The following is a 12,278-nucleotide window of genomic DNA, read 5'->3' on the forward strand; positions in this document are numbered from 1 at the left end:
ATTTTCTTGTTACCTGATTTTTATGATGTTTTTGGCAGAGAACCTCTAATGAACGGATTCAAATAACAATAAGCACAATAAAGATTCCAACTAAACACTAGGAAGAACTTTTGACAATGGAATATAGACTACTTCAGAAGGTGGTGGGCTCTCCTTAATTGTAGGTACAGTGGTGCCTCGCAAGACGAAATTAATCCGTTCCGCGAGTCTCTTCGTCTAGCGGTTTTTTCGTCTTGCGAAGCAACCCTATTAGCGGCTTAGCGCTATTAGCGGCTATTAAAGGCTTAGCGGCTATTAAAGGCTTAGCGGATTAGAAAAAGGGGGGGGAAGCGGGGGGAAATCGGAACACTCGCAAGACGTTTTCGTCTTGCAAAGCAAGCCCATAGGGAAAATCGTCTTGCGAAGCAGCTCAAAAACGGAAAACCCTTTCGTCTAGCGGGTTTTCCGTCTTGCGAGGCATTCGTCTTGCGGGGCACCACTGTACTTAAACAAAGGATGGATGGCCATCTGTTAAACATTCTTTTGCTGAGATTCTTGCATTGCAGGGGGTTGGACAAGATGCCCCTTTGGGTCCTTTCCCAAACTCTACAATTCTCTGATTCTATGAATGAATCTCCATTGATCCAATGGTTCCTGGTGTCTCCAGCTAGTGCTGTAAAAAAACTCCTGTCTGAACTGCAGGAGAATCACTGCCATCGGAGTAGATAATAACAGGATAAATGCAGCTTCCTTTTCCCCCTGATACTATAGCACAGGGATGTCCAACCAGTAGATTGTGATCTACCGGTAGATCCCCAGCTGCCAGCTGATCCTGGTAGATCACAGGATCCTTATTGTGTACAAAAAGCTATGGGGGGAAAGCTAATAAATCCTCCCCAAAAAAGCTCAACAACTCTGGGCAATCCACCCCATCCCAAGCATGCTCCTCCCTCCAATGACAATGGGTAGATCGCTGCCAGTTTTTTTATACTGGGAGTAGATCGGTGTCTCTTGGGAGTTGGATATGCCTGCAAGACTGCAGCAAGAATGCCGGTGCAAATGTTTGGATCAATATGCCAGTTGGGTTTGTTAAATTGTTTATGTTTAAAATAAGGGTTTATTTGATACAATAAAATGCATTTTGAAAACAATCTTAGACAGAAATGACCTTGTTCTGATTTGAATAAAATGAGAGGAAAAAGTGTTTTATATCAAACTTGCTAGTTTTATTTTTTCTAAGCAATATAAATAAAAGTATGCATTGTCGGTACGTATAAAAATTGAAAAACACTCTTGAAAATCTGTAAGTTCAGTAGTTCTTTAATTACAAGGCTGAAATCAGCAAATATACATGCTTTCTCCAGTGATTACATGCATTTACACACAAAATAAACTTGCAGCCTACATTAAATTTCTATTTCTAATTAGCAACTAGACATTATGAATTTATACAGATCACAGGATCTGCGAAAAGAAAATTTATAAGAGAATGCTTATTTACACATTTATGGAAAAAGCACCTCTTCTCTCGTGATTAATCACTGCTTAAATTCTCTCAATCTTGATTTACTCTACTTACTTGACAGTTTCCAAAATAAGTCTAACCTCTGATTTGGGAGTCTTTCCTTTAATGAATAGACTTCACTTCAGTCTCTTTCCACTTGCAATCAGAAATGATGAAATCCAAGTATTTTCCAACTTACTCCTCAGACTGCCTTGCCTTTACTTTCTTTTTCGCTGCAGCTGAGTCAACTTTGCTTCCCGAAGGCTTCTTTAATGTTGTAGCCCTCTTTTTTGAAGCAACCTTTTTTTCAGTTTTCTTTCTTTTTGATAGTTTCCTTCTGTTTTTAAAACGTATAAGATCTTCGCGTCCAATTTCTGCCATTTGCTCCTCCCATGATTTCATTTCATTTTCATAACGGATCTTATCATCCTCAGCAAGTTGCTGATATGTCTGGATATGCACAAAGAAATGGAATTCACATACTGAAAAGTTGTTTGTACTAAGTTAATATACTACAGAAATGTCAGGAATTTACTTTCCACTACTAGAGACATCTCTGAAAGATTCAAGGACTAATATTTCATGTGAAAAGTATTTACACATGTTTGTTTCATGCAGCAAAACACCACAGGCTGGTTATTATGACGCCTTGTTTTTGCTATGATGCATAATCTTCCTTATGACAAGCGCATGCATTTTAAGACACAGTTTCACGTATGGCTTAAAGTGATGCCAGGATCAATCCCTGAAAGCATGATTACTCATACAGTTCCTTCAGGAACACAACCTGAGGCATTTAAACTTTTGGTGGCACAAAGTGCCAAATAGGTAACTGACATTCTGATTTGTATTTCAAATATTACAATTTGAATCAGAATTTGAAACAGTGATTCAGCCATACGTAAGTAAGTATTAAGATTTGGCTTAGATTTCTAAACATATCTACAGCTACACAAACATATTCATACACTGACTTGATTCAGACTTAACAAGTAACAATGGTGTCGTCCTTCAATGTACTGGCTTACATTATTGAGTCATTATTGAGCCAGAGGAGTTTGAAAACTTTGCTTTTAATTTTAAAATGAACTGTTATCTGGACGCAAGTGGTTGGTCTCCACGGCCAGTTCTTACTATAGGTGAATGGCATGTATTGAATTATTTCACACCTGTACTGCACCTTGACTGTCACTACTAGAACACTTGGCTGCACATTTAAGCATGACAGATTCAAATTCCTAAATTTAAATGTCAATTTATTGGAATTCAAAGTCACTTTTATGACAATACCTTCTTTTGGGAACTGCTCATTTTTTGCCATTCATCAAATAAATTTTTCATCTTTGCCTACAAGAGAAACAAAAACATACAATGATATTTGCTGAAGTTCTGTAGCAGAAATCTCCCTACACCCACCCACCTGCCATATATTTATAATGCAAGATATGCAAAATATGGGTGCTACATAAAGTCAGTCTTACTCAGAATAAACCAATCAAAATCTATTATTAAACAATTTAAGTCAATTGAGAAAGACTTAACCGCCCCCCCCTTACAGCTGCACTTGTTTTATTTTTAAAATACCTGCAGGAGAGCTGGCCATGGATCTCCCATTGCCCCAACGAATTGGGCCCTTACTCATAGGCAACATTTAAAGTTTTCATATCCATTAGCTGCAACTATCAAGCTAGCTTGGAATTTCAGTATATGTAGCCTGATAATGCCAGATCTTTGACAAGCTGTTCAACAGCTATTGTATGGAAACTCTTGGTCAGGGACACTGCTATGAAAACCTGCGAGGCACTCAAAATACCGCAAAACTCCTACTGGATCTTCAACAGATTATGGCAGTAATGGGAAATAGCCATTAAATCAGTTCTAATTTTCATTCTCAATACGAAAGACAGAATCTTCATCCTTGTAGCTGTTAAAATAAACAGCCTCCCTTGGTTTACCTGAATTGAGATTCCTTTAGCTTCTTGAAAGTGTTCAGACATAAAAATGTTGAAGGCACTCCGAGGTCTTTTAGGTTTTCCAAGCATTGTTAGTTGCTAAAATGACAAAAGGATATCAGTGAGCAGTTCTCTCAGGTGTTATTAAGTTCAGCCATAGAAAACACCCACACACCCATTTATGTCTAGGATTCAGGGAATGGCAGACTTGGACATTCAATAGACCAAGACTTAGACTTGTACCCTATGGCGTGCTGCTCTGAAGGACCCTCTGACCTTTCAGGTGGAAGCTTTTGAAGGAGGGGTGTAAGAGGCCACCAAACAGAAGGGGACGCCGAAAAGCCCCATGCATGCGAGAACACCAGACACATCTGAATCCTAGCCATACTAGACGTACCAATTTCCAAGACAGAATTGAAATCAGAGTTCTCCAAGTCACATTAAAAAGAATACCGTATTTTTCGCTCTATAACACGCAGATTTTTTCTCCTAAAAAGGAAGGGGAAATGTCTGTGCGTGTTATGCAGCGAATGTGTGGTCCCTGTAGCCGAAAAATAAGGCAAAAATCAAACCGCGCTTCAGGGAGAAGGGAGCTCCGTGAGAGAGAAAGCTGTTGCTTCCCTGCATTCTGCCTCAGGGTCTTACTGCCCACCCTGCTCTGTTTCGTTGCTGTGTTTGCTCAAACGGAACAAAGAGCAGGGAAAGCCCCTCCCCTCCAGGCAAGTAGAGAGGAGAGCAGAGCGTCCGAACAAAGAGCAGGGAAAGCCCCTCCCCTCCAGGCAAGTAGAGAGGAGAGCAGAGCGTCCGAACAAAGAGCAGGGAAAGCCCCTCCCCTCCAGGCAAGTAGAGAGGAGAGCAGAGCGTCGCTCTAATTCCTCTCCCTGCTCCGGAGGGAACAATGTTTGTGAAGGGAAGAGAGATTACAGGTTCGGCTTAAAATTCTGATTTGACTTCCTGCTTTTTGTTTTTGGAGACACACAGCATTCAAATATGCTTATTTCCATTTAAAAGGATGAAATCCTTAAACAGTGGCTGGCTTGTGTGGGTGGGGGGGGGGGGAAACTTTTGCCTTCCTTTCCTCACGTTATAGCCCTCTCCTGCATTCTTAGCCTTCTGTGTTTTTCCTTCCCTCCCCACGTAAAATGTGGTTACAAAGCATGGATCCACATGGATCCTCAGGATCTTTGCATTGGGTCACCCCAAATTCACCATCAGAGCACACAGCATGTCCATGGCTACAGCCTGTCCCCCCCCCAAAAAAATCACACACCCATTGTTGCCTGGGGCTGCAATGGTGCAAAAACGTGGTTACAAAGCATGGATCCACAGGGATCCTCAGGATCTTTGCATTGGGTCAGCCAAAATTCACCATCAGAGCACATAGCATGTCCATGGCTACAGCCTGTCCCCCCCCAAAAAAAATCACGCACCCACTGTTGCCTGGGGCTGCAATGGTGCAAAAACGTGGTTACAAAGCATGGATCCACAGGGATTCTCAGGATTTTTGCATTGGGTCACCCCAAATTCACCATCAGAGCACATAGCATGTCCATGGCTACAGCCTGCCCCCCCCAAAATCACGCACCCACTGTTGCCTGGGGCTGCAATGGTGCAAAAACGTGGTTACAAAGCATGGATCCACAGGGATTCTCAGGATTTTTGCATTGGGTCACCCCAAATTCACCATCAGATCACATGCCTGTGGCCACAGCATGAATCACAAAACTGATACGTCCACTGTTTCATTCAGAATATTTTTTTCCTTGTTTTCCTCCTCTAAAAACGATGTGCGTGTTATGGTCAGGTGCGTGTTATAGAGCGAAAAATACGGTATCTTGTTAAAATCCAAAGATTCCTAATAAAACTGGTTTAAGTTAAAAAACTATTACCATTTCTGTGTATAGTGTTGCAGTGCTTTATGTTGAGTCCTGTAAAACCACAGTAGGGAAAGGGAAAGGCCATGACATGCTGACATGAAGACGATGACACAGAGATCTGTCAGGGATGTTTTAGCTGAGATTCCTGAATTGCAGGGGGTTGGACTAGATGACCCTTGGGTCCCTTCCAACTCTTATCATTCTATGATTGAAGCACACAGCACCAATTCTGTGCCAACAGCACTGGTGGCTGTGTGTTTCCATGCCCAATTCAAACAGGTAGTTTTAACCTTTAAAGCCCTAAATCAGGGGCCCCCAAAGCTTTTTGAGTCTCTTGAGCACATTTGGAATGCTGTAGGTACCACCTGCTCTGCTTGCTTTTCTACCCACTTCCCTGCTCCAGACAGAAAAAGCACAGGTGCAAAGGTGCTTTTTGTTTCCATTTTGCTTTTCCAGCGGCTTTGGGTAAAATTCAGACCCAGCAGAATTAAAATAAGATGTTATAGAATCTGCATGATTTTACACAGATCCCCCCAAAGTCACAATCAAATCAAAGTTTAAATTGGTAGATGTACAGTAAAAAAAAAAGCCTGTTCCCTTAGAATTGAAGCAAGTTCAAACACTTAGCTCTTATTCCAATGTTAGTTTTTATGCTTTAATACCATTTTATTATTTGTATTGTTTGAAACTCTGTTTCTGTACACCACTTGTGTACTTCCTGAATGTAGAGTGGTTTATAAATTCTGGAATAAAAAATAGAATAATTTAAAGCTTTTCCTTTTATACTATTCGTAAGCAGCAATCATAAAATATTAGGCACCAGTTGTAAGTATACAAAAGGAAAAAAGTTGTGAGTAGCATCAGAAGACACATCACCTTCATGTGTAACTGGTGTGAGAGCATCATGTGTTTTATACTGAAACCTTAATATAAGGTGGCAAACGTTCTTCAGGTACTTGGACAATGAGATCATCCTATTTCATGACCTAACCTGTTCCTGTGACTGATTTGTTTTAACTGTTTTTATTTCTGAATTTTAAAATGTAACCTGCCCTGGGACCTACTAGTGAAGGGTGGATTATAAAATTATAAAGATTATTTAGTACTAACCCTCTTTTTTCTTGCTGCTCTTCTTTTTTCCACTCTCCTTCTCTTTTCTTCTTTCAAAGCTGCCTCCTGGGCAGGAGTTAGTTGTGCTTTGTATTTGATCATTTGTTCTTTGTAGATCTGTCTGTCAGTCTTGGCGGCTGCTTCATATGGCTAGAATATGAACAAACACAATTTTACTAAAACTTGTGAAAAGCATATATATCTGTTTCAAATAATACAGAACCCTAGGCATTAAGGAGGTTTCTTCAAACCAAGGAAGCAATTTTATTAGTAAAATAGAATAACATTCTGTTCATATGAACACCAAAATCCATGCTTACTTGTTTGTCAGATGCTGGCAGCTCCCTCCAAGCGTGTGCTATCTTTTTTGTGATGTCCACAACACTTATGTCTGCAGAGTAAAAAAAAAGCTACAAGGATGAAGATCCTGTCAAATTTAGTGTCAAATTTCAAAAACAAATTTAAGGAATAAACAAACTCAAATTAACTTCATCACTGATATACAAGTTGGGTTTGACAGACGTATAGCCAAACTATTTGAAACAAAGCTAAAATTTGGTGTGCATTGTACTAAACACCATTGTTACTCAGAAGTCAAAACACAGAATTTATAAAAAATATATAATGCCTTAGAGTTCTCAAAAGTGTGGTTTACAATTATGAACATACTTTTTAATACAACAGAAACAGAGCAATAAAAATAGTGAAAACAATACTTTAGAAGACAGTCTCAAAAAAGATTAACCACTCAAATACTATCAAAATCTTGGCAAAATAACATCCTCTTGGCCACCTACCAAAGCCAGGGGCTGATGAAATCTCCCCAGTAGATACCTTAATAACTGGGCTGTGACCAAAAGTCTCACTTCAGCTGAAGTTGGGCAAAAGCACTCTTAGCCACAGCACGGCCACCTGGTTATCCAGGAGACACGCTGGGCTCAGCAGCACCCCTAAACTGCTAACCTGGTCCTTTAGAAGGAGTGGAAACACATCTAGAACAGGCCATACTTCTACTCTCAATGTGTCTACATACAACACGAAGTCTTATAATATCAGCAGTTAATCAACTCATGCAACATTAAGTGTGCAAGTTCTCCATACATCTGGATGCAAGTCTCTGGTTCCCTAAATAGATATGTCCATTATGCTGCTTATTCCCAGAACTGCTGCACAGTGACACCACTCTATTCCTTCAAACAATTCCTCAAAATGTGCCATTTCTGGGCTGTTTCACCCGAAATGGAAATGAAGCCTAAATAAGTGAGGAGTGTTATTTATTTGCTTGCATTCATTCTCTCCTCTTCTCTGTTGATTCACAGGGTTCAGAATTGTTTTTTAGTATATTACTCAGCAAAGTGATATACATACTGATTTTGTGGTATACTTATGATTACCTAACCAAATTTAGGAACATACCACATTCACTTGGCTCTTTCCTTCCAGCATCCTAAATACAGTACAGCCTATCTGTTTTTGCAGAATGTGGGCTCACAGATTATCTAAATACAAGCGTACACAATGGCTATACTTAATGCAATGAAAAAAGAGGCTTTGGGGAATAATTTGCTGCACACAGAAAACCAACGATTCAAGCAAGTTAGGAGAATCCTGACAAGAAAAATAAAAGGCCAGTCAGTCTTTTAACATATTTTACAAATCGACAACAAAAACTTATATTACAGTGAAGTTTCATTCTTAGTGAGTTCCTTACCTGGATTTTGTTTCTTATAAAAGGGTTGCTGTTCTTTATAAAAGCGAATGTATGCTGTCAGTGGCTGCTTTGGACGGTTATCTGAACTACATTGTTTTGAAAACCATTTCTCTACTGAACAAGTAGCACTGCACCTTTAAAAAAAAGCAAAATTGATACCTATTATAACAGAAGCTTCAGATAAAATCAGACATTACTCCAAGGATAAAAGAACAGTCTGAAATCTAGTGGAAATGAATAATGCAGCTACATTCACAAATATAAAAAATAACAGCCTGATTTAGGCAGTGTGGCATAGTGGGTAGAGTGTTGGACATGGGAGAGCCGGGTTCAAATCCCCACTTGGGTTGTTGTGATTAAATGAGATTGAGGAGAACTGTGTATGTCACTTTGAATTCATTGGGAGAAAAAGATGGGATATAAATGCAATCAATCTTCTACCCAATCGCAGATTTAGCAGACTTTCAAGGACACATTTTGAACTTGAACTTTTCCTAGACTCACCTAAGCATTATATGACCAAACCCGAATGGGTCAAGTGGACACAAACAGAAAGACCTGACACAAAATTACCTCTATGATTTTGGTTTGTACAGCAGACCAGCCAATGCTAGCTCTGCTTTCACCTCTATCCTCTTTAACAAACTGTCATAGGATCAAGCTCAGTTTAGAGATCAGATGCAATCACACACACTTAATTACCCCCCTACAAGTCCTATGTAACTACCTAGTTAGCTAATGATGATGTAAACCACTTTAAGATGTGTTTTTAAAGCAGTGTACAAATTTTATGAAATAAAATATTTTTTGGAAATTTTTGTTTGGCAGTTCTAATCAGGATGCCATTAATTTCAACAGACTAACAGCTTTGAAGGTTGAACAAGAGAAATGTACAGTCTGGACCAGATAAAAAGGTATTAACTAAATATAAAACCCTATTACCATGCTCCCTTAATAAAAACCACAGCATTACTTTGTGTGTTGCTGAAGGCTTCTTTTTCTTAATAAAAGTTAAAACCAACTTACTCAGCTGAAGCATATTGGCGGAGAATTAAGTTAGAAGAAAATAGCTGAGAAATTACAGCTGAAATGATGAGGGAAATATGGGGTTCACTTTGATTCCCCTCCAGTCAAGATTCAAGTCTCAAACAAAAATCCTTTCTAATAGAACCACAAGGTGGGCAGTAGCTAATTATGGCTCATATTCTGAGCAGGGAAAATGAAATACATTTCTGTTCCATAGCACTCAGAAATTCAAGTCAATTTTCAAATAGGTAAGAGTCACCAAGCCTCTTGAGACTCTGACACTTAAGGCTGAAAACAGATTTATGTGCTGGTTGTGTGGGTTCTTCCCAAGGAGGATGCAATTATACTGAAGGCACGGGATATAGATTATGTAAATAGATAAATATATGGATGGTGTGCCTGGGCATTAGCCAAGATTTATGTTGGGGGGGGGGAGCAGAACTGAGTTATCTTTGACACAATTGGTTATTTTTATTTACTTGATTGGGGGGGGGGGAGAAAGCAGCTGCCCCCAACTGGAAATGCCCACGATTGTGTGTATCAGGTCAGAGAACATGGAATGATTTTTGAAGATCTCATTCATATGCACGTCAAGTGCAAAGTTACCATCTCCCTGCCTGCCAACTTTCACCAGTGTTTCCAAGAAAGGTACCAAGCCTGGTAAGAACACAACAGAGAGAAACAAAGGGTGGTTCAAACTTTTTAAAAATAATTCTTTTATTGCACAAGAGCACGTAGGCACCCCAAAAGATAACCAGGTAGCAGAGACAAAGTAATACAGAGTTGCCGAATAAAACCACAACAGCAAACCAGGGTGCCCATGGCGATGATAACGCCAAGGATGCAGATTCGGTGCCCCCCCCCATACGGGGCAGCAGCATTGCAGGGGGCTGGACTAGATGACCCTTTGGACCCCTTCCATCTCTACAGTTCTATGATTCATTGACTATCATATTTTATTTTTAAGTATCCTAACTCCACCTTGAAGAAAACTGGAAAACAGCTTCGCTTCCCTATTTCAACTCCTTCCCCTGGAAGCATCCACAGGGAGACTTCAGTCTCCAGACACCCCGAGCTCGAACCTCGAGATCTGGCAACGGCATGAGGAGGAGCAGTAGCAGCGAAGGACACAGAGCAATTCTGTGCTCCCTTTACCTCACCGGTCAGCGGGCACCGGGTAGGACCGAAAATGGCTTTTTCTTCCATCGAGAAAAGCGAGGGGGGAGATGCCAGGAGAGGAGGCCGCCCCGCCGCGGGCAGTGTTACCTGAGGAAATAACGCGGTCCAGAGACAGACGACGACCACACGCGGGACAGCAGCGCCGCCGCCATAGTAGCGCCGACTCCGCTCAGCCCTCGAGCCTCAGAATCATCGCGCGCCACTGGCGCGGGGCATTGTGGGCAGCCGAGGAAACGACCCGACGCTCTGCTTATCTGCAATCCGCGCAGTCGCAGCCGGGAGGCGGGAGAGACGGGGACTGGGGGGAGAATGACAGGCACCTGCGAGTGCGTGCGTGCGCTCGCGAACGTCGAGCAGGAGGGGGTGCGACACAACTATACAAGGTCTCACTTCCGGTTCTCTATCGGCGCGCCGCCATATGCGGGGAAGAGAGGGGTATAAATATATACACATAGGGATGGTGTGCTTGGGCATAGCCAAGATTTAGTGGGGGGCAGGCATTATGTTGGGGTGAGGGAGCAGAGATATCTGCGACGCAACTGGTTAGTCAGGTCTTGGAACCTTTGTTCCGCTCAGTTGGGGAACCGCGGGTGTTTTAATTCTCTCATTACGCCGCTTCTCTTGGGGAAGCGGCAGACGCGGGCTCGGATGCTTTTCTGCGCGTGCGCGTCCTTCCCGTCGGCGGGGAGGAATGTTTTGAGGAGCGATGGGGAGGGCGGGAAATCCGGGTGGGAAGGTAGTTTTTGATTGGAGCGCGGTCGGCGGGCGGAGCCAGCGCGCCCTTCTCCGGCTGTGAGGAAAAGGCGGGTTTAGTTGCGCGCCTTTCCCTAGTTGCGAAGTGAGGAGGGTTTGGTTGGTGGAGTCGGATGAGCGGTTCGAAGCGCTTCTTACCCCTCGCTGCTAATAGGAGGAGGGGAGAAATAAAGGCAATATTGGATCAATATGGATTCGCGGCAGGGAGAGCAAAAAAGGAGGGAAATCCTGCTTATCTGCAGTAATATAATAGCCTGGCTATTCTCTTAAGGTAGGAGACCCTGAGCAGCCAGTACAAAGCAAAGCCGGACAAATGGATGAGGTCCCAGGAAGTTTGCTTTTGCAAATTATTAATTATTATTAATTGACCCATCACCTCCTGGCAAATAGAAGGAGAAGAAATGGAGGCAGTGAGAGATTTTACTTTCTTGGGCTTCATGATCACTGCAGATGGGTGACACCAGCCACGAAATTAAAAGACGCCTGCTTCTTGGGAGAAAAGCAACAAAAAACCTAGACAGCATCTTAAAAAGCAGAGCCATCACCTTGCCAACAAAGGTCCGTATAGTTAAAGCTATGGTTTTCCCAGTAGTGATGTACGGAAGTGAGAACTGGACCATAAAGAAGGCTGATCTCCGAAGAATCGATCCTTTTGAATTATGGTGCTGGAGGAGACTCTTGAGAGTCCCATGGACTGCAAGAAGATCAAACCTAACCATTCTTAAGGAAATCAGTCCTGAGTGCTCACTGGAAGGACAGATCCTGAAGCTGAGGCTCCAATACTTTGGCCACCTCATGAGAAGAGAAGACTCCCTGGAAAAGACCCTGATGTTGGGAAAGATGGAGGGCACAAGGAGAAGGGGACGACAGAGGACGAGAGAGTTGGACAGCGTTCTCGAAGCTACCAGCATGCGTTTGACCAAACTGCGGGAGGCAGTGGAAGACAGGAGTGCCTGGCGTGCTCTGGTCCATGGGGTCATGAAGAGTCGGACACGACTAAACAATAACATTATTAATTGAATTTATATTCCACCCTGTACCCAGAGGTCTCAGGTGGTTTTTAGAAAAGATCATGGTGGTTCAAAGCTATTTGCATAAGAATGTAAGAAGAGCCTGCTGAATCAGGCCAGTGGACAATTTAGTCCAGCAAGCTGTTCTCACAGTGACCAGCCAGATGTCTCTGGGAA

General features: G+C 42.1%; 1 protein-coding gene across 1 annotated transcript; it reads right to left on the reverse strand.

The window, feature by feature from the left end:
- Positions 1-1,283: 1,283 nt before the first annotated feature.
- Positions 1,284-10,703, reverse strand: TFAM (transcription factor A, mitochondrial). Its single transcript, XM_083503236.1, has 7 exons — positions 10,426-10,703; positions 8,134-8,267; positions 6,743-6,813; positions 6,423-6,572; positions 3,439-3,534; positions 2,774-2,830; positions 1,284-1,933 (listed from the first exon to the last, which is right to left on the reverse strand). The coding sequence occupies exons 1-7, from the start codon at positions 10,488-10,490 to the stop codon at positions 1,679-1,681; spliced, it is 828 nt and encodes a 275-aa protein (XP_083359362.1). The 5' UTR covers positions 10,491-10,703; the 3' UTR covers positions 1,284-1,678.
- Positions 10,704-12,278: the final 1,575 nt, after the last annotated feature.

The sequence above is a fragment of the Podarcis liolepis genome (assembly GCF_965112155.1).
Source record: "Podarcis liolepis genome assembly, chromosome: 5".
NCBI lineage: Eukaryota > Metazoa > Chordata > Lepidosauria > Squamata > Lacertidae > Podarcis > Podarcis liolepis.

Bases quoted from the DNA above. Each gene is read 5' to 3' on its own strand.
- TFAM (XM_083503236.1), bottom strand. From the start codon at position 10,490: ATGGCGGCGGCGCTGCTGTCCCGCGTGTGGTCGTCGTCTGTCTCTGGA. The intron at 6,814-8,133 runs GTAAGGAACTCA...TTTACTCTGCAG, and splicing joins TTATAAGAAACAAAATCCAG to ACATAAGTGTTGTGGACATC. The intron at 2,831-3,438 runs GTAAACCAAGGG...TTTCTCTTGTAG, and splicing joins CTAAAGGAATCTCAATTCAG to GCAAAGATGAAAAATTTATT.